At 36.6% G+C, this 23,164-nt stretch overlaps 1 protein-coding gene across 3 annotated transcripts in view; it reads right to left on the minus strand.

Annotated features, from left to right (window-relative positions):
• Window positions 1-1,056, minus strand: part of acap3a (ArfGAP with coiled-coil, ankyrin repeat and PH domains 3a) — a 167,613-nt gene extending 166,557 nt beyond the window's left edge. For all 3 annotated transcript variants that reach the window (XM_087307597.1, XM_087307596.1, XM_087307595.1), the window contains exon 1: window positions 890-1,056. In XM_087307597.1, coding sequence (XP_087163723.1) covers window positions 890-936 — 47 coding nt within the window. In that variant the 5' untranslated portion in view covers window positions 937-1,056. The remainder of the gene's footprint in view (window positions 1-889) is intronic.
• Between the last annotated feature and the right edge of the window lie 22,108 nt (window positions 1,057-23,164).

Raw genomic sequence — 23,164 nt, forward strand, 5'->3', positions numbered from 1 at the left:
GTACACTGATTAATGTGATTAAAGCAATAGTTCACCCAAAACTGCAAGTCTTGTCATCATTAATCATCTTTAGCTTGTTACAAACCTGTCTGGGTTTATAAATAAAAAAAGAAGATACTTTGAAAAATGTTGGAAATCGGTAACCATTGAGTTTTCCTACAAGGGAAGTCAGTTGGTTACAGGTTTCTGTCATTCTTTAAAATACCTTTTTTGTCTTCAAGAGGGAAAAATAAATCTCATAAAGGTTTAAAACCACTTCAAAATTAGGTAATCGAGGGTACATTTACATTTTAGGGTGAACTACAACGCTACTTTTAAATATAAATCCCATACTTCGGTGGTGCTTTCTGTAATTTCTGCAGATTAAATACTGAAATCAATATTAATTTTCATGACATTATAGAACATCTGGGACAAACATGATTTAATAGGTTATATAAAAATTTAAAAAGTCATATCATCAAATCTATTTTAAGCAATAAACATTGAAGTTGATGACAGTTTTTATCAAGAACACACTGGCAAACTAACAGAGTTTAACCACGAATACTAGAAACAAATAACACACGACCCCCACAAAAGCTTATTCAAAATGCACTGGTAAATAATAACCAAAAATATTAATAATACAGTAGAACTGTTCATCTCAATTACATAAATTATGAATATACACTATATGATGGGTTCGTCCAGTTCTTAGCCTACTTCAGGCACTGACAGAATTAACGTTAACCAAATCATATCGCAGCACTTGATCACTCACGAAAATTAAGATATTAAACAATAGACCTGTATATAACCAAAGACTTTTTACTGGAAATGTACAAAAAGCAATATATTATCCAATTCACTCGAAAAGCTGAAGTGGGAACCAAAGATTTAAGCCTACCGAAAGCGGGGCGAATCTTTGATGCAGTCCTCAAAATCCACCGTCATCCTGGACGATTTATTTCCAACGCTTAAAACTGAAATTTCATCGCCGTCAGTGTAAATAAGAGTGTAAATGTGAGATATCCCGCCAACTATAGTGTCCTCTTCACTCCACAGGCAGAGAGTGAATAAAGTGAGCTCAAACACACGCTCCTAATGCTGGAGTTAGGGACCGTCGACACTTTCTCTACTGTGATGAAAAACGAACAGAACCGCGAACCTCTAGCCTAGCCACATGAAGCCCAGCTGTCAATGAATGTATTTGTTTTAGTATTTTTATTCTTTCATTATTTCCTGTATATATTGTATGATGGATGTTTTGTTTCTGAATTTATACACCTATGTTTTATTAAAATGTTTACCTGTTGTGCTGTGATAGAAGTGGTTGTACCAGAAATTAATTAACTGGAAGGTATATAAAGGGAACGGAAGAGCATTGTAGTGTGGATGTCAGGGTAAACATTGGCATGAGAGATAATTTGCTCAGCTAGTTGTCAAACAGAGAACTGAAGAGATTCTACAACATCTATGATTCTGTGAGGATAGCAATGTCCTCGTGTACCACCAGACTGTTTGCTGCACTGTGTTTACTAAATACAGTGTTAGCAATAGTATCTGGATGCAGACTTTATGATGCAAGCTGAGATTGCATCACTCAGCGATGCAATCTCAGACACAATGCACTCAATGGAGTTAGTAACTTCACTGTGACGGGTGAGGTTAAAAAAAAGCACTGGATGCAGCTCAGATTACACTGCACCAGGTCTGCATCCACACTCGGTCCACGAGTCTGTGTCTGTGGGCCGCAATCGCCAACCATAGATATATACACTAGATATCACGTACGGACCCTGAGCATGCGTCAATAGCGCGGCCACATTTGTACAGTGCTCCAGCACAAATGTCATTCAACCCCACTAGTCAAGACAGTGTGCCAGATGTGTAGCGCTGTGTACGGGTGTAGTAACTATCAAACAAGGAAAACAAAGCACAAAGGCAGAACATTTCATAGGTAAGGTTTAGTTATCATGTTTGTATGTTATAAACTTTTATCCTCAAGTAATGTGATTGACGATGATGAAGTAACTTACTGCATTCAGACAAAGACAAAGTAACACCAACTCGCACTAAATTCTAGACACGCTAGTTTTGTTGAATAAAATATGCTAACAATGTACATGAAATATGACAACAACAAGATGCTGCAGTGCCAGAAACGCGTGTCGTTCATTACAGGGATTCATTCACAAATGAATCGCTCCCTCCATCAGAATGAGAAGTAAAAGCAGGAAAGTGAGTGTGTTTTAGGACTCGGATTAGATCAAATTAAAAGTGCAGTAGGTGATCTTTCACAATGCTAACAGGTTAGCATAAATCTCTGAATCACAGTCCCTCTTCCCTGCCGTCTAGATCCACGCCTCCTTAAACACGAGCACAGCAAAAGAACCCTCTCTCATGTGTTAAAAGAGATTAGTGCTTGTCCGGCGGCGTGCAAACTAATTAAAATCTACATTATCGATGCTGTAAAAGGTCCCTTATGAAACTGAAAATAGTCTTATCAATCTTTCATCGGAAGATTTTAGTGGCTGAACAACACTTCTGTGAAGATATAACCCATTTGTAACAACAACATCTAACATTACATCAGCTTTGCGTGAAGCTAAAATCGTTTTAAAACAGAACATTACCTGTCTAAGAGAAATCCTTCAGACATGGTGTCATCCTTTCTCCAGCGTGCAAAGGTAACTCCAATATTGATTCAGGTTTTTAAAAAGTTTTGATTCAGCAGGTTTTTACCGATTGCGCACGTGCATGCTCTCTTGTGAACGTGCGGCGGTCGGTGGAGCTGTGTACAAAAGGCTGCGCACTTGTTCAAATCTGCATTTGCTGACAGACAGATTGGCGTGCTCATCGGAATTATTGAAGATGTCGGCCCGACTCTATTTAATTGGAGGACGTTTTTTTTAGTTTTATGCCTTACCCAAAATATAAAAATACATATAAACACATTTAGATCATTTACTTTAATCATTACTATTAGACTGTGAAGAGACTTTCAACCAGCACAACAAAAAAATCTTTCTGAAGACTATCACCTACTGCACCTTTAAACAGAAGGGTGGGTAAAACATTGCCATGCACACAAACACACACTCCTTCTTGTCAACGCCCGTGAATTCACTTATATATGATGTAGAAAAGGGATGTAAAATTATAATTTTCATAATTAGAAAAAAAATTGCATACTGACCACCAGGAACACTCCCGATCATAGATATGTGTGCATATCTCTGGCTTTGGATGGCCAAAGTCCTCCACTACACCTTGATCCCACTTTCATTTCAAAGGAGCGCTATTGAATTAGATCGTACAAATTCATACGAATTAGCCACTAAATCAAAAAGTTACGAATTGCAGTGAGATTGTGTTGGACAAACCCTAAAGAAACTAATAAATGGTTAATTATTTTTTTATTAAACTGAGCTGCAGTTCCGCTTTATAAACCACACAGAAAACATATTTTTATTAAAGCCTGACACATATTGATGCTTTTATGATCAAGAAACGACAAATGAAGCATATATAAATAAATAACCAATCCTAAATTTACCAAAAATAACAAATATAAACTATGCAAAAAATACTAAAATAGTATTTTTAATATACTGTAAAAAATTATATGATCAATTAGTCCTGACAGCATGTTTTTAGTTCATTGTAACTTATTAAACTAATTTAATCATTTTCTAACTTAATTTTATAAGTTACGCCAGCTGTTTTAAGTCAGTTTAACATTGAAGTTCAATTGACGCATAAGGTTAATTTGATTCAGCTTAAAAAAGTAAGGCATCCAGGATTTGTTACAGTGTAATGTAATTTAATATAATGTAATGTAATGTGTATACGTGTATATAGTGTACACAAAAATAAAATGACATTTGAAGTACATAACAGATTCAACTAATCCCACCAAAAGGGTTGGTTGACTTAAAATTTACTTACCCTCAAGTGGTTACAAACCTTTATTAGGTATAAATAGTTAATAAAGTGTTCATTTCAGTGTTAATTGTATGCAACATTTGATTTCAAGGACATTTAGCTTTAATAATATTCACTAAATGCTGGTTTTAAAATATAACACTGGATAATAGTAGAGGGTTTTATCTTACCATAAATGTTACATGTATCAGCCATAATCATCTCAAAAACATTTACATCTATGGATCCTTATACTTGTATTATTCATTCATTCATTTTCTTTTTGGCTTAGTTCCTTTTATTGATTAGGGGTCGCCACGACGGAATGAACCGCCAACTTATCCATCGTATGTTTTTCGCAGTATGTACTGTATACAGTTGAAGTCAGAATTATTAGCCCCCGTTTTTTTTCCCAATTTCAACAGAGAGAAGATTTTTTTTCAACACATTTCTAACCATAATAGTTTTAATAACTCATTTCTAATGTCTGATTTATTTTATCTTTGCCATGATGACAGTTAACAATATTTGACTAGATATTTTTCAAGACACTTCAACTTAAAGTGACATTTAAAGGCTTAACTAGGTTAATTAGGTTAGGTTAGGGTAATTAGGCAAGTTATTGTATAATGATGTTTTTTTTCTGTAGATTATTGAATAAATTGCTTAAAGGGGCTAATAATATTGACCTAAAAATGTTTTTTTTTTTTTTTTTTTTAATTAAAAACTGCTTTTATTCTAGCCGAAAAAAAATAAAAAATAAGACTTTCTCCAGAAGAAAAATATCATTAGACATACTGTGAAAATTTCTTTGCTCTGTTAAACATTATTTGGGAAATATTTAAAAAAAGATTTAAAAAAAATAAAAATGGAGCAAATAATTCTGCTTTTAACAGTATATTTATATATGATTGTTAACATGCATGTGAGAAAAAAAGCGAAGTAAATAAAATCACATTTCAAGCATTAAATGAATTCATAAATAGCATATAAACATTCTGTTGGATTAAATATGCAACATGCATAAATATTATCTTCATTGTGTAATTTGCTCGTGTAAAAAAAAATCGATCTTTTGAGATGATCCCTAAATATATCTGGCCGCAACACTCCCCCTTGTCAATCTCCAATTTGCATGAAATTGAAAAGCTGCAGTAGTCATTAGTAAAAGGTTATTCTGTAAATGTTACATAACGAATATTGTACGTCTTTCTATTTAGTTTTTTTTTTTATAAAGAATATGTCAGAATTGTATTTAAAGTCTATAAATGAGTAAAAAAAAAAATCCTATTAAAACTGATAATTCAAGAAACCATGAAGGGTCATAGAGCTCCAGATGACTCTGAAATCCGACGTCGTAGCTTTGTGAAACTACACATCCAGTAATTCATCTTTTTTTTTTTTTTTTATGAATGTTTAGATTCTGAATTCCTCTTTCCGCTCTCTCAGGAAACCTCACTGCAGCATGGAAGAAATCTTTCAACATGTGTTTTAACTTAAGTGACAGCTTCTCTCTTTTCTGTCTTGTTTTAAACGTTTTAAATTCGTGTCCAGAACTGACAAAAAAAAAAAAAAAAAAAAAAACAGGTCACTTAAAATGCCTGGACAACAGCTGGAAATATTATTAGCATCTGCTGTCAAAAATAGGAACTTATGACCAAAAGATATCATCTGGAATCTAATTATTATTGAAAGCTGACCTTGTATAACCCGCATTGAACACATATTGCCAACTTTAGCAACAATAGCAGATCAAACTATCAGAAAATGCTGTAGACCCGCCCCTAATCCAATCCCTCACATTGAAGTCACTTGCTCTATTGAGTGCATGTGTCTGTGACTGCATGTGCAAGTCTGCAGCTTTATACAGGCCCGTAGTTATTTGCCATTTTAAGATTGAAATACTATATTTTAGAGACATTTTAAGCACTATTTTAACTGGATTAGCTTGTCGGATGGTCATCATAACCATATTTTTTGATGTACCAAAAATATTTCCTAAAGATTTAGAATGAAGAAATACGGATAAATACTTGATGTTGCAGGATCAACATAGATGTTAATCCAGGATCGCAAAATCATGACTTGTATATGACAGATGAACATATTGGAAGTACTTTACAAATTTATTCTGGCTCTTCCATGCTAATGGTGCTTGGTAGTGGTCCATTTTCAAAATAAATAGGTCATTAAACACATCAGAATACTGACCACTACAACACCACTAATAGCCTCCTCATGGATCAAGATCTGAGTAGGTCTCACATGCACACAGAGAAACCTGATACTAAGTTGGATTTGCATGCTGGCACAGGCTGTAATAAGTACAATGACGCAAACATCTACGGAGCCTTCTTTTGCAAAACAACCTGCCTATATCAAGTTTCATCAGACAGAAATGAGTTGTCTAACTGTACTCATGTACTATGTGCATGTTCTATATGTTCTATATATTCTCGAGGCTCCAGGATTGATCAAATAGATGTGTTGTTTCATATTTAAATTCAACCCATATTGATATTCAAGACTAATTTGCATAATGAGGTCACATTTGGCTGCTCATGAACGACATCTACTTTGAGCATCAATCAGTTGTATTTGAGACTGGTAGGGTTTGGTTTGGGTTATTGATATGATGAGAGGTTTGTAAGAGGATGATGACTGAGATAGTAAAACCAGCAATACTATTATTCTTCCCAAGTTTGTGCTTAGAAGTTCTACAGAAGTTTCCAATTGAGATGAAATTCCTGGTTTTCAACATCTGACATTTTCTGAGAAATATTACAAAATCTGTGTCATCTGACCAATCAGGGGTGCATTACCGAAAATCATCATTAGCCAACTAAGGTCGCAAGTTCCTTCCTTACAAATATAGTTTGTTGATTTGGTGTTTCCCAAATCCATCACTCCATCGAACATTCGCACACTGCATCGCAAATTTGCAAAAACTCCTTTAGCCTAAGACTGTAAAAAATTGCAGCAAGGTGCCGTAACACAGGTGAAGTTCCATGTACACATTAACAAAATACTACCTCACACCATACAATACATCATTTTTTAGATGCATTTCCCTCCCCCTGGACTCATTTGATGACCTAATGGCCGCCATTATAAAATAATTTCTGGTTCTATTTGTCCTGCGAATAGGAACTCTAAAACGACGTCCTGATGGCAGCAGCTGAAACACAGAGTACAACGAGTGATCCAGGGTGCATAGATACCCTGAGCTCTCTTTAAAACATAATTATGGTAAATTACCATTGGACCAATTTGCTTTAAATCGATTATCTTGCCTGCCACCTTCACCAGGCGCTCAACCTGTTCTTATTTGAGACACAGATTACCGTACAAAGCTACAATGCAAAAAGATAAAACAGATTCAATAAATTGTTTATAAAACAGTGTTTCTTCGTCTTTGTTGAACTTTTTTTATAGACAGCCTGGGTGTTAGGTTGAAATGTCAACATATTGTCAATAACGACTCCTAGATATTTATGTGTGTCAACAGTTTCAATGTCCAAGCCTTTAATATTTGTTTTGCTGGGGGTAAGAGGAGGCTTTCTGTAATCTATCACCATGTCTTTTGTTTTATTTACATTCAACTGGAAAGAAATTCAGTCAGAAAGAGCACCACTGACTCTGACACACTGCAGCCGTCCTACTAAAAAATCCAGAATCCAATTTAGACCTGTTGTTAGAAGCATACTGTAGTTCCTGGCTGTGTTCTATTCCCAGTTATCCCCCTATGCCCTATTCATTTGGAACGTTCTAACAATTAAACCCTAAATAGCAAAAAATTAAAAACATTAAGGTCATCACTCTTAGATGTAATTTGCTTTCAAAGAATTTTTTACAGTTCAGTTTGAGTGATCGTCTTATTGACATTTTCGCGCCCTACGTAGTGCACTTTGAAGTCATTTATGCCACTTTGAACGCAGTCGTGGCTCATGACGAAAGCCATTTGACCAATGGAAGGTGGAATTTATATTATGTCTCCAAAGGTTGTGAAACAAAATATTTAGGTTAATGGTTTTAATTTGTAGTAGCCTAGGCTATTCATTAAGAAATATATGTATTGGGCCAATATTTTGATCCAAAGTGACATGATGGCATCACACAGTTGCTGCTGATTTGTCGGCTGCAAATCCATGATGCAAATCTCGTGTTCCACCCCATCCCTATAAGGTGCTCTATTGGATTGAGATCTGGTAAATGTGGAGGCCTTTTGAGCACAGTGAACTCATTGTCATGTTCAGGAAATCAGTCTGAGATGATTTGCGCTTTATGACATGGCGTGTTATCCTGCTGGAAGTAGCCATCAGTTGTTGTGGACTACAACAGTCTTGTGCTGCTGTAGCCCATCTGCCTCAAGGTTAGACGCGTTGTGCATTCAGAGATGCTCTTCTGCAGACCTTGGTTGGTTATTTGAGTTACTGTTGCCTTTCTATCAGCTGAAACCAGTCTGGCCATTCTCCTCTGACCTCTGGCATCAACAAAGCATTTGCGCCCACAGAACTGCCCCTCACTGGATATTTGATATATTCTGACCATTCTCTGTAAACCCTAGAGATGAAAATGTGAAGATGAAAATCCCAGTAGATCAGCAGTTTCTGAAATACTCAGACCAGCCCGTCTAGCACCAACAACCATGCCATGTTCAAAGTCACTTAAATCCCCTTTCTTCCCCATTCTGATGCTTAGTTTGAACTGCAGCAGATCATCTTGACCATGTCTACATGCACTGAGCTGCTGCCATGTGATTGGCTGATTAGAAATTTGCGTTAAAACTATTAACATGATGATTTATATATGATATTAGGATACACATATTAGCTAAGTGGTTTTATATTTTAGAATAGACAATGGAATATTCTCAATAAAATTTGTAAAGGAAACATACAATACCCCTATATGTGCCATTTACGTTTCAATTAATACGGAAAACGAGTGCATGTTTTTTCCAAAACTAATGTTAGATTTTTTTAAAATGCTTGCGCATGTAAAACAGTTTGCACAAAAAAATTATGTTTTTTCTTCTATTAAAGTTGTTACTCCATCCTATTTAGAGTGTCATTATGGGTGTTTTACATTATAACAACGTGATTCAAACGACAGATCTGCGACAGAGCAACTAAAGTTTCGGGAACCACTCGTCACTACATCGTTGTTTTCTCAAATGATGCATCGTACTAAGATAGTTCAGCCACAAGTTATGTTGTTGTTTCGGAAACGCACCCCTGAGCACAGTAAACTTTAAGAACGGCGGTGTTTAGAGTAAACAAATTCGATGTAAAAAATAAAAGCCGTGTTCCACATCATCAATTTGAGTTGGGTCAACATAAAGGAATTAAATTAAAAACTGTTACATTTGTTAATAATTTGTACAAATTCAAGGGGATTGAACATAAAACAAATAAGTTGTCCCTCCCCCATAAAAAAGACAACAGTCAACTTTATTAAATGAAATGAGTGTAGTTAACTCAAAATTTACTGAAAGTAATTCAACTCATTTGATAAGAGTTTTAAATTCAGCGTTGAAGGTAATGTAAAGTTAATTACATACCTCATTACTTCAACTTAAATAGTGTTCACAGTAAAAGTTTGCAGTACTCATATACTTGAGGTACTGGGGTACCTCAAGGCTCTGTTCTTGGGCCACTTCTCTTCTCCATCTACACATCATCTCTAGGACCAGTCATCCAGAGACATGGATTCTCCTACCACTGCTATGCTGATGATACCCAGCTATACCTCTCTTTTCATCCTGATGATCCCTCGGTTCCAGCTCGCATCTCAGCCTGCCTGTTGGATATTTCACACTGGATGAAAGCTCATCATCTTCAACTAACCCTCGCAAAAACGGAAATGCTTGTAGTTTCTGCCAACTCGACTCTACACCATAACTTTTCAATCCAGATGGATGGGGCAACCATTACTGCATCCAAAATGGTGAAAAGCCTTGGAGTAACAATTGATGACCAACTAAACTTCTCTGACCACATTTCTAGAACTGCTCGATCGTGCAGATTCGCACTCTATAACATCAGAAAGATCCGACCCTTCTTATCTGAACATGCAGCTCAACTCCTTGTTCAAGCTCTTGTTCTCTCCAAACTGGATTACTGCAACTCTCTACTAGCTGGGCTTCCAGCTAACTCTATCAAGCCTCTTCAACTGCTCCAGAACGCAGCAGCACGAGTGGTCTTCAATGAACCTAAACGAGCACATGTCACTCCGCTGCTAGTCCGTTTGCACTGGCTGCCAGTTGCTGCTCGCATCAAATTCAAAGCTCTGATGTTTGCCTACAAAGTGACTTCTGGCCTTGCTCCTTCTTATCTGCTCTCACTTCTGCAGATCTATGTGCCCTCCAGAAACTTGCGTTCTGTGAATCAACGTCGCCTCGTGGTTCCATCCCAAAGAGGGAAGAAATCACTTTCGCTCACGCTCAATCTGCCCAGTTGGTGGAATGAACTCCCTAACTGCATCAGAACAGCAGAGTCACTCGCTACTTTCAAGAAACGACTAAAAACTCAACTATTTAGTCTCCACTTCACTTCCTAATCTGCAATTGCCTCTCTGAATATCACACTAACTGTAACAAAAAAAAAATTAAAATAAAAAAATACTAATGCTACTAATACTTCCCTTCTTAGACTTTACAGACCTGAAACTTGCCTATAGCACTTATTCATTGTTGCTCTTAGTTGTGTAAATTGCTTCCTTGTCCTCATTTGTAAGTCACTTTGGATAAAAGCGTCTGCTAAATGACTAAATGTAAAATGTAAATGTCATATAGATAAGTTTTTTTTGTCTCAAATGGTTTGTAGCAATCGGTTTCCTCAAACGGTTTGAGTTGTTTTAACTTCTTGGGTTTTTCAGTACTCAGTTTGTTTGAGTTCTCTTCATTTATTGAGTTTTACCTTGCTCAAATTGCTTAGTTTACTCAAATGGATTAAGTTCACAGCACTCATGATTAGTTTTTGAACTTAAATGGTTTGTTGCAATCGATTTCCTCAAATGGTTTGAGTTGCCTTAACTTTTTGGGTTTTACAGTGTAGTTTGAACAAACAGCAAACATCAATTTTTGAATGTTCTTAAATTTTAGAATCTGTGACAGAAGAGCTGATGCTGTAATGTATATTATGCAAATTGTTTTTACTTTGAATGGGTGTAAACATTGTAAGAAACCTTCAAAAATACAAATTATAAAGATTTAAAATAGTAAAATCTGGTTTATATAAGTATCAAATATTGTTCTAACCCAGAAAATAAATGCGAAACTAAATGCACATTGAGCTCTTTCACGTTCATTGACATTTGCTCTCTAATTATCTCGATTGTTCTCCACATGGTCATTTATGTGTAGTACTTAGATATATGAACATGTCAATTGTTTTAATGGCATTTTTATGGCAAGAACCAAATTAGTGCATTTTCAACAGCCTGTGTTTCCTATTTGAGGCCAAAAATAGAGGGCATTATTAATTCACAGGAAATGGGACAGCCTGGGGGAGGGACGGGCATGCGTTTTTTTTTTTACTCCAGGCCTTTATAGAATGCTATTGTTCAGTCGGGACTCACGCAGGGAAAGCCGTGCCCATAAACTAGGATGATGTCATTCCCTGTTCTTCCACGATGTCAGATTAGACCCTGGAGGAGGAGGAAAGGAACATTTAGTGGCATTATTATTGTGTGTAGGCTACTTGAAGTTATATTTGGCAAACTTAAACTTACTCTTCAGAGAATACAGAGAATAATTCACTCTGAAGTGTTGAAGAAGATACAGAGATAAAGAAAATTCACACTAACAGCCAGCTATCTGTCTGTCTTGATCCATCCATTGGTCTATCTCTTCATTCAATGTTCAATTATCTTTCTTTCGTTCTGTCCGTCTATCCATTTTTCTCTTTCCGTCAATCTATCCATCCATCCATCCATTTGTCTATCCATACATCCATATGGTCCTCCATATATATTTCTTTCTGTTTGTAAATTCTTCTGTCTATTTTCTTTTTCTATCCATCCATATATCAAACTTCTTTATATACATTTCTTTCTTTTATTTATCTGTCTGTCTGTCTGACTTATTTCCCTTTCTTTCTGACTGTTTAATTGTCTGTCCATCATCTATCCATATGCTCATCCATCCATCTTTCTTTCTGTCTGCAAATTCCATTTTCTTTTTTTTCAGTCTTTCTTTCTTTCTGTTCATTCATCTATCAGTCCATCTATCATCTATGCATCCATTTGTCTATGCATCCATATTTGTCCATCCATCTTTCTGTCTGTAAATCCTTCTGTCCATTTTCTTTCTTTCTCCATCCATCCATCAGTCTTTTTCCATGTATCATCCATCCATCTGACATTATTCTTTCTTTTTGTCAGTCCATCCATCCTATCGATTTCTTCGTCTATACATCCAAGTGTTCATCCATTCATCTTTCTGTCTATGAATCCTTCTGTCCATTTTCTTTCTTTCTTTTTCTATCCATCCATGTCTTTTTCTTTCCATCCGTCCGTCCGTCCGTCCGTCCGTCTGTCTGTCTGTCTGTCTGTCTATCTATCTATCTATCTATCTATCTATCTATCTATCTATCTATGTATCTATCTATCTATCTATCTATCTATCTATCTATCTATCTATCTATCTATCTATCTATCTATCTATCTATCTATCTATCTATTCTTCTTTCTTACCTTCCATCTATTCATTTTTCCTTTCTTTCATTACATAAATCCATGCATATATTCATGTATCTACTTGTCTATCAGTCTGTTTTTCTTCTATCCTTCGTTTTTGTCTCCAGTCTGTTTTTCTCTTACCATCCATCCATTAGTTTGTCCATCCATCTATGTCTTTCTTCCTTTCTATACATTCATCCATGGATCATGTATCTATCTGTCCTTCTTTCTTTCTGTTCATCTATTAATGTGTTATTTTTTTACATTCATCCATCAATCCATCCATATATTTATGTATCTAGTTGTCTATCAGTCTGTTTTTCTTCTATCCTTCATTTTGTTTTTTCTCTTTCCATTCATCCATCTGTCCAACCATCCATGTCTTTCTTTCTTTCTTTCTTTCTTTCTTTCTTTCTTTCTTTCCTTTCTTTTTATACATTCATTTATCATTTATCATCTATCTATCTATCTATCTATCTATCTATCTATCTATCTATCTATCTATCTATCTATCTATCTATCTATCTATCTATCTATCTATCTTTCTTTTTGTCCATCTGTTTATTCTTCCTTTCTTTCCATTCATCGACCAATCCACATTTATATTTATGTATTTTGTCTGTCAGTCTGTTTTTCTTTTATCCTTCATTTTTGCCTCCTGTCATTGTTTTTCTCTTTCCATCCATCCATCCATCCATCCATCCATCCATCCATCCATCCATCCATCCATCCATCCATCCATCCATCCATCCATCCATCCATCCATCCATCCATCCATCCATCCCTTTCTTTCTTGTCCCAATTAATGAGATTTAAACTTCTGTTCTTTGTAAAATTCTTATGTGCAAATACAAAATGCTGCAGCAAAAATAATGGAACAACTTCAATTGAAAAGATGGAACATTTCCTGTAAGCTTCTCTCTTTTTTTCTCTTCTTTCTTGCCTTTCTTCATTCCTAATTTAGACTGCTGACTCAACAGTCACCATAAAAAAGAAGAAAAAAGAAGCTTTGATCTGCAAAAGTCGGAGAGAAGGCTTTGGGGAACAGCGACAGGAGAATGGCGAGTCTCCGCATATTTGAAGAAGCTCTAATTTTAACAGCCGTAACACAGAGCAGAGGAGGATTCGCACGTGAGACGCAGCTGGAGGCAGAAACAGACACAGACACATGTGCTCTGGTGTCCTCGCCAAGACTGAAGCCATGACTGCTGGTGTCCCGAGGCCCAAAATCAGCATTTCGCTCAGGATGAAATGGAGAAACTACGTGCTGTTTAGTCATAGGAAGATCTGACTGAAGGCTGTGTGTGACACTCAAATGATGAACCCAAGTTGGAGGCACAAGACTTTGGTTGACACAACTTGCATGACCCGGTTTGACATGATTCATGATCCTGTTTCAATTCCCATTTCTCTATTGACTGGAAAAATAAAGGTAAAATTGTCCAGAAATGTATTAAAAAGAAAAATAATGGGTAAAATAAAGGTAAAAGGTTCATAAATGTATTGAAAAGAAAACATAATGAGTAAAATAAAGGTAAAAGGTTCAGAAATGTATTAAAAAAGGAAACATAATAGGTAAAATAAAGGTGCATTGTCCAGAAATGTAATAAAAAGAAAACATAACGACTAAAATAAAGGTGAAAGGTTCAGAAACTTATTGAAAAGAAAACATAATGAGTAAAATAAAGGTAAAAGGTTCAGAAATGTATTAAAAAAGGAAACATAATAGGTAAAATAAAGGTACATTGTCCAGAAATGTAATAAAAAGAAAACATAACGACTAAAATAAAGGTGAAAGGTTCAGAAACTTATTGAAAAGAAAACATAATGAGTAAAATAAAGGTAAAAGGTTCAGAAATTTATATTAAAAAAAAACATAATGGGTAAAATAAAGGTAAATTGTAGAGAAATGTATTAAAAAGAAAACATAATGGGTAAAATAAAGGTAAAGGGTCCAAAAATGTATTAAAATGACAACATAATGGGTAAAATAAAGGTAAAGGGTCCAGGAATGTATTAAAAATAAAACATAAGGTGTAAAATGAAGGTAAAAGGTTCAGAAATGTATTAAAAAGAAAACATATGGGTAAAATAAAGGTAAAGGGTCCAGAAATGTATTAAAAGATAACATATTGGGTAAAATAAAGGTAAATTGTCCAGGAATGTATTAAAAAGAAAACATCATGAGTAAAATAAATGTAAAAGAATCCAGAAATGTATTAAAATGACAAAATAATGGGTAAAATAAATGTATAAGGTCTAGATTTGAACTAAAAAAAGAAAACATAATTGGTAAAATAAAGGTAAAGGGCCCAGAAATGTAATAAAAAGAAAACATAATGGGTAAAATGAAGGTAAAATGTCCAATAATTAATAAGAAAAAAAAAGGGTAAAATAAAGGTAAAAGGCCCAGAAATGTATTAAAAATATAAAATAATGGGTAAAATGAAGGTAAAATGTCCAGAAATTAATAATAAAAAAGAAAACATTATGGATAAAACAAAGGTAAAAAATGTATTAAAAGACAACATAATGGGCTTAACGGGGAAACAAAGAGTAAATGTTTTTTTTTTTTTTGTCAGAACAGGACTATACATTTAATCAGAATTAGTAAATGATCTAATCTTCTTTATTGTTGTGTGTTGAGAGGATCTATGGAGGGCTGCTTATGTGATTTGGCTATGCAATCAAATTTACCCTATAGCAGATTTATGCATTTACTAATGTGCTCTTTGCTGCATGCCAATCATTCGGAAATGGTTGATTTTTACCCCTGCCTGCATGTATCATAAAAACATAAAGAATTCATAAAAATGGTAAATAACGGATATTTACTTGGATAGTTCACCCAAAAATAAAAATTTACTATTTATTCTGTCTCAAGAGGTTCCAAACTTTTTCTTTTTTTAATTTATTTGCTTAATACAAAATAAAACAGTTTGAAGAATGTGAGATATTTATTTTAGTAGGAAGAACGAATACTATGGAAGTCAGTGGTTACCGGTTGACAGCTTTTTCAAAACATCTTGTGTTCAGTTTTGAGTGAATTATTTGATTTTGGCCTATGTTTTTTTAAATGATTTTGTTTTTGTTCAATGTTCTTGACTGCATGATGTGGTCTATTTTCATTAACGACTGAAAGAAAAAAAACACTATAAAGTGCAAAAGGGAACTTCAAATTGTATAATATAATATAACATAATATAATATAGTAATACAACATATATAGTGCAATAAAGAATTGACAAAAAAAAGATTTCTAAGACAGTTTTAAAAGAATACTCAACGAGTCGGTGAATCAATGAGAAAATTAAAAAAAAAACTTTGTTGAAAAAAAAAACTGGCAGCTAAAAATATGTGTGAAACCATTAAAAAAGAAATCACTTTTTTACAGTAAACTACCGTATTTCTTAATTTTTAGTTTTACAAACAAATTTTTTAAAGTATTAACATTTACACATCATTCCTTTGTTAGAAAACTCCATGATGGAGAAAACAAACAAACAATAAGGCAGCAAGCAACAGGGAAAACAAAAGAGTCTTACTAGATGTAGATCAGGAGGTAGAGGAACCGCAAGGCAAGTTCACAGTGTACTACAGACAACTTACAGACTCAAAAAACGAGTGAGGAACAGGGAAAAGGGACAACTTGAATACCCTGGCTGGAACAAGTCACAGGTGATCAGAATTAAGTAAACAAGAACAAATGAGGAAGAACTAAGGCAGAGGAGGAAACATGGGGACCTCTAGGGCAGGGGTGTCAAACTCATTTTCTGCAGGGCCGAAGCCCTGCACAGTTTAGTTCCAACCCTGCTCCAACACACTTACCTGTAGGTTTCAAACAAGCCTGAAGGGCTCAATTAGTTTGATCAGGTGTGCTTAATTAGGGTTGGAACTAAACTGTGCAGAGCTGCGGCTCTTTTGGAACTGAGTTTGACACCTGTGCTCTAGGGGAATGGAGAAAAAGTGTTCTCCAGCCTCTAGCTTCTCCAGCTGGATCAAAAAATGGTTCTGCCCAACTAAGTCTGGTTTCCCTCGAGATTTTTTTTCTCTTCACTTTCGTTAATTGGTGAGGTTTGTTTCTCGCCAATGGCTTGCTTGGTTTGGGACTTGTGGAGCTGTACATCGATGGACTTGCTCTTCAGTGTTTGGACTTTCAGCAGTGAAAATTAAACCACGCTGACCTGAACTAAATTGAACTTCAACTCTGAAAACTGGACTGACACTGTTTCAGTTCACCAGAACTGTTAATGTTAATGTTAAGTGCCTTTGACACAATCTACATTGTAAAGTGCCATAGAAATAAACATGAAATGAATTGAGACAAAGGGCAAGATGGTGACACTAATATATAGAAAGCACTTAGTTTCATCCACACAATACTGAACACCATCACGATAGTTAGTGTAATTAGGCAAGTCATTGTATAATTACGGAAATTCGGAAGGGACGTAGTGGAGGAGAAAAAAATTGGCTGGGTGAAAAAAAAAAATGGGTGAAAGAAAAAAATGGGTGGGAGGAAAATATAAGTTTTTGCGTTCTCTCGCAAAGTTTTGCGTTCCCTCGCAAAGATGTTTTGCGTTCCCTCGCAAAGTTTTGCGTTATCTCGCAAAACTGTTTCTCCACAAACACTTATTGTTCACTTCACTCGTGTAAACCCTCCCGTTTTTGCCGAAACTCTCCCATATTTTACCATTCTACCCCACTTACTTTACAATAAATCTGTGCGTCGATCGTCGCCTTTCACTTTGCAACCTCTGAACCAGCGAATGCATGTATAAGCACTGACTGACAGACGCGCTTCGTACAGTAAACTCACTTGTTTGATAACAGAAGTGTCCCTTTAAAAGGCGCGAACAGACGCTGATCTGGGACCAGTTTATTGTATGGAGAGCGTCTGTCAGTCAGCGCTTATACATGCATTCACTGGTTCAGAGGTAGCGAAAGGCGACGATCGACGCACAGTAATGTAAAGAAAGTGGGATAGAATTGTAAAATACAGGATAATTTCGGCAAAAACAGGAGGGTTAACATTAGTGAAGTGAACAGGAATTGTTTGTGGAGAAACAGTTTTGCGAGGGAACGCAAAACATCTTTGCGAGATAACGCAAAACATCTTTGCGAGGGAACGCAAAACATCTTTGCGAGGGAACGCAAAACATCTTTGCGAGGGAACGCAAAACATCTTTGCGAGATAACGCAAAACATCTTTGCGAGGGAACGCAAAACATCTTTGCGAGGGAACGCAAAACTTTGCGAGAGAACGCAAAAACTTAGAAATATATATTTTCCTCCCACCCATTTTTTTCTTTTACCCATTTTTTTTTTTTTTCACCCAGCCAATTTTTTTCTCCTCCACTACGTCCCTTCCAGGGTTCCGTATATAATGATGGTTTGTTCTGAAGACAAATAAAAAAAATGCTTAAGGGGGCTAATAATATTGACCTCAAAATGGTTAAAAAAAATAATTTTTATTCTATCATTCTAGCCCAAATAAAACAAATAAGACTTTCTCCAGACGAAAAAATATTATAGGAAATTCTGAAAAAACTCCTGTTAAAGAGCCCGTATTATGAGTATTTGAGAATGACCTTCCATGTAGTGTAACACAGCTCTAAGTGAAGTGAAATATCCAGCTAAGGCTTAAATCTAAAAGTGGAAAGTGTTTAAAATTATTGATTCATTTATTAGAGTCGACTCATAGTGCTTTAAATGAATCGTCTTGATAATGGGTCTTTAGCCGTTTCAGCATGACTTGGATACGAAACTTAAGCCCCGCCCAGTTGTTGCTCGCGCAAACCCAGGAAAATTTAAACCTGCAGCCACACCCACTCGCAAAGAAAAAGAGGCTAGACACACACTGTAGCAGATGCCGGTTGAATCAAGTCACGCTGTGCCCAGCTGGATATTACTGGAAGTGTGAAGGAAAGTTAGAGGTATTTATTTTTTTATATTTTTTCTACCTAAAGATAAAACTGTGAAGAGTCAGTGGTTGAGGTTTATTTTTGCAAAAATACCTCAGCATTATAGCCCAGTCTTGTGCAGTTCGAGTGCTTCTGAAATCTACACACTGGGGCATTTGTCGGCCTTTTGTTAAAGGAAGGATCAAAAAAGACTATTGATGTAAGGGACTTTGTCAGTAGATGGATCAGTAGATCATGGATCAGTTTCTTCCTCTATTTCACAAGTGTAAGTAAGTTTGAATAAAATGTCTGCCTCCTTGTTTTCTCTAGCTTGCAAATTATGTATTTAATTGTGTTTTGTTACTTGTAACCGCTTGCTCTGTATCAGGTTAACTCTTTACATTCTCATATCGCGTCTAATGGCACGTTGAAAATGTGTTGCGTGCCGCTTTGTTTACGGATTTAAATGCATTTGTGAGCTTGCGTTCCACTGCCATTTGTCATTGCTTTGGTCACCGTCAGCTGTTCCTACACACGTGCATTGGTTAAGGTTCAAAATAGTTCAGCTTTTGCCACTGTGTGGATTAATACTGAATGTGTATCATGGTTAAGAATAGAGCAATATGCTGGTGTGTAACTGCACACATATACCTGTCAATATCTGTCCCTGAAAAAAAAGGGGGGGAGTGGGGGTAGATTTGGGGTGAGGTGTCTGGATAACACTCAGGGCCTGAGCAAGCTGAACTGGTGCTCTAGGCGAACGCCGATCACGCCCTCCTCAACTCGATAGTGAAATACTGTGACCGGTTCACGGATGAAAGTGAGGACCGGGAGGGAGGGGGTGGGTTTCGCTGATGAAAGTGAGGACCAGCGGGTTTGCGGACACCGCCCTCACCGCCTAGGTCGCCTCTATGGACACGCCGGCCCTAATAACACTGTTGAGAACCAGGTACTGTGTACTACGGTGTTAGTAACTACTATGAAGCGTGTTACGGGCGGCCGCTACTATCGGATCCTATACCAATGTTGGCGACCACAATTGGGTTTCATAGACATTTACATTTACATTTAGTCATTTAGCAGACGCTTTCATCCAAATCGACTTACAAATGAGGACAAGGAAGCAATTTACACAACTATAAGAGCAACAATGAATAAGTGCTATAGGCAAGTTTCAGTATTAGTAATTTTTTGAGTACAGTTAGTGGTATGTCTAGAGAGACAATTGCAGATTAGGAAGTGAAGTAGAGACTAAAAAGTTGAGTTTTTAGTCGTTTCTTGAAAACAGCGAGTGACTCTGCCATTCTGATGCAGTTAGGGAGTTCATTCCACCAACTGGGCAGATTGAACGCGAGTGTTCGGGAAAGTGATTTCTTCCCGACCATACTAAAGTGCTGAGGCCCAGGGGGATTGAATTTTTGGGAGTTTTTTGGGATATATAACAAAATGGGTGGGTGGCTGGAGATGGGTCTGAAATATGGGAGACTCCCGGAAAAAAGTATATGAAAAATATGTGTTGGCAGGTATGCTCACACATAAACTATGCACTCTGACTACTATATTGTTGATATGCTCTCGCACTGAATGCTGTCAGTGTCGACCAATCGCAACAGGCTGTCATTGGTCCAATCAACATTGGTCCAATCAGATTAGCTTCGTGCTAAGGAGGGGTTGAGGAACAAATGAATCTCTGAACGATTCATATGGGAGTCGCTGGGATAATTAGGTAAAAATAAATGCATATTATTAGACCATAAAAGTGTTTTTTGACCTTGCATGCATATTAGACTGTTGTTGGAGACCCTTACAACCAAAATATGACCCTGTTTAATGTATAATAGGGGCTCTTTGAACATTGTGAAATATTTGAAAAAGGAAAAAAGGAGGGCGAATAATTTTGACTGTAAGGAAACTTACTGTTAACCAGGTTACAGATTTTTACTGTAGCATTTTTACCTTTTTACCACTGAAATCATGACCATTTTTATAGTGTACATATAACAAAAAGTTGAAATCTTTTAGTTTTAACACAGATAAAAAATCTGCCACTGTGACACAGAAGTAACAAATGAATCCCCAACATCTGTGGTCTAGAAAGCAGAACAATAGAGCAGAAGAGCGAGCAGTTGTGTGTGCTGTCAGCTCAGATTTGGGCTGTTCTCTTCTCGACTCAGCCACATGTGCTGCAGCAGTGTGGATTGGTGGATTTGCTGGAGAGATGTGAGTCTCAGGGAAGATGACCTACTTTTGATCCCAGCACTTCCCCAAAGCTCGCTCGTTCCCTCTTTCTCCAGATGGAAGAAGCCAACGCTCACTGAACACACACACATGCTGTAGTATCAATTCTGACTGCAGGTGCTACAAACCCACAGCCACTGGAGTGATTCAGCCACTCTCCTGCCAACAGAATATTATGCATGTTCACTCACTCCTTTCTCTCTATCTCTGTCCAATTTGCTCTGTCTCTGATCCATTATTCATTCTCAGCATGTTTGCATTTTTGCAGTACATACTCCTGCCTGGGAAATGTTTGGGTCTCTGCAGTCTGAATCTAGTTTTCTCTTCCGTGAGACTAAAATTCTTCCCATCGGAAAGGAATAGGGAAACAGTTTAACCTCTCAGAGAAACAAGTCAGACTTTTGCAACACAAGCTCATTGTGAAAACGTACCCTGTATACATTTCTAGAGAGCGCAAATTAAGTAGCCTGGGCTATTGTATGGTTGCATCTTATTTTTAAAACGAATGATACATGGTGGTATGATGCCGCAGACAGCTTCGGTTTCTTTTCGTGCTACCAGCCGACTGCTTACCTCAGTTTGGACGGCTTTTCATCTGTTACCTGTTTGCCCAGTAGCTCACCATGTATGTCGGCGGACTTGAGATGCAGAATGGAGTTGACCCCGATGATGGGGTTCAAGTATGTTTAGGTTTAACTTTATTTGTCCCCGAGAGGAAATTTGTCTTGGGCATAAAAGGTGCTACAACATTGTCTAAACAGACAGTAAAAATAAATAAAACAAAACAATTAAGAACAAACAGTTAAGAACATACATTGTTTACAGAGTAAGACCGTATACAAATATAAATATATAAAACACAGAACCCAGTCAAGTGTTAGCGTACTGCAGGAGCAGTGTTATTGGTAGTTGTATGCTGAAGTATGCTGAAGAATGGTTCCAGAAAGCAGGTAAAACAAAAACAAAAGGCTAAATATATTATAAACAAGTAAATAACAATGTGAGAAGGTGGTAAAATCTAAATTTGTGGTAAAAATCAGGTGGCCGTGAGGGTTTTTCTTTGTCTTGATTAATTTTGAAAACACTGACGGTTGGGTTTAGGAAAAGGGGTGATTGGGTCAATCTGTGTTTTTGAAAACACTATTGGTTGGGTTTAGGAAAGGGGTGGTGGGGTTATCGGTTGGTAGGTCAGTCAGTCAGTCAGTAAGTCGACAGCGGCCTTCAGTGAATTTACGCAAGAACAGCAGGCACGAATGGCACTCGTGAGAGAAATTTAAGATCTGAAAAAGCACACACAGCGGCCTCTGGTGGATTTACGTGAAGAACAGCAGCTGCAAATGGCACTCGCAAGAGAAATTTGAGATCTGAAAAAGCATACACATCGGCCTCTGATGGATTTGCAAAAACAAAAACTGCAAAAAATGTAGCTCCTGGGATGCATTTCGCGATCTCCAGAAATGTATATAAGGGTACTTATCAATAGTGAGCCTAAACACGTTGCTAATTTTCCTTTAGCTCCACCAGTAGCTGAACAGAAAATAGCTGGGTTTTTGTCACCGTGTTAATGTGCATTTAGCATTATTTCTTCAGAAACAAGCAAAAGAAATGTCAAATTTCAAAAATAAAATCCTTAATTCGCAAAAAGGTTTTATAGAGGTGTTTTTGGACTTATAGCAAATAATAAGAGATGAAAAACATTTACAAAATACATTCTTACATAGCAAACATGCACCCCGATGTGGCCATTTACACACAATACGTTTTTCCTGAAGCGCCTGCATGTGGGCACCGAGTTGTTAAGACGCCGTGTCAAGCTGAATGATCTTCAATTTTCACATGCAACACGGCTTAATTCAGATTCAAAAGCAGTGGACCAATCAGAAGTTTAGAGGCGAGGCAACTATGGCGAGCTTTTATTCATAGTAGAAATTAGGCACGACAACTGTTTTATTAACTATTATATCATGCTGGGGGAGGCCCTCATTGGGGCTGTGTCCAGATATTTTGAGTTATATGATGTATCTTGAAGCACTTAACATATTTTTTCCCTATTTCTAATGGGTCTGTTATTGTCGTTTTTACATCACGATCATAATATTGCGCTACTTAGACCTCATGCTATACCATGGCCGGAGTGGGACTAATTTTCAGCCCTGGAGTTTCAAGCAAGACCGGCCCACCTCAGTTCACGACTGACTATGTTAAAATAAGGTCATTTCCAATTCAGATTCTAATGACACTATCAGGTCTTTTTCAAGAAAACAGCTGCTTTAGAATTTTTTTAAATGTTCAAAAGCGCTAACAGTCTTATATGTCTTAACAATAAAAATGAAAAAAACAACAACATTGTTTTTCAGGTGAGATTCGAACACGGTTCAGCAGCGTCATAATAAAACACGTTTACCACTGTTCCACAATAGCGCTATCACAGT

This window comes from Danio rerio, chromosome 23 (genome assembly GCF_052040795.2).
Source record: "Danio rerio strain M-AB ecotype USA chromosome 23, GRCz13ab, whole genome shotgun sequence".
NCBI lineage: Eukaryota > Metazoa > Chordata > Actinopteri > Cypriniformes > Danionidae > Danio > Danio rerio.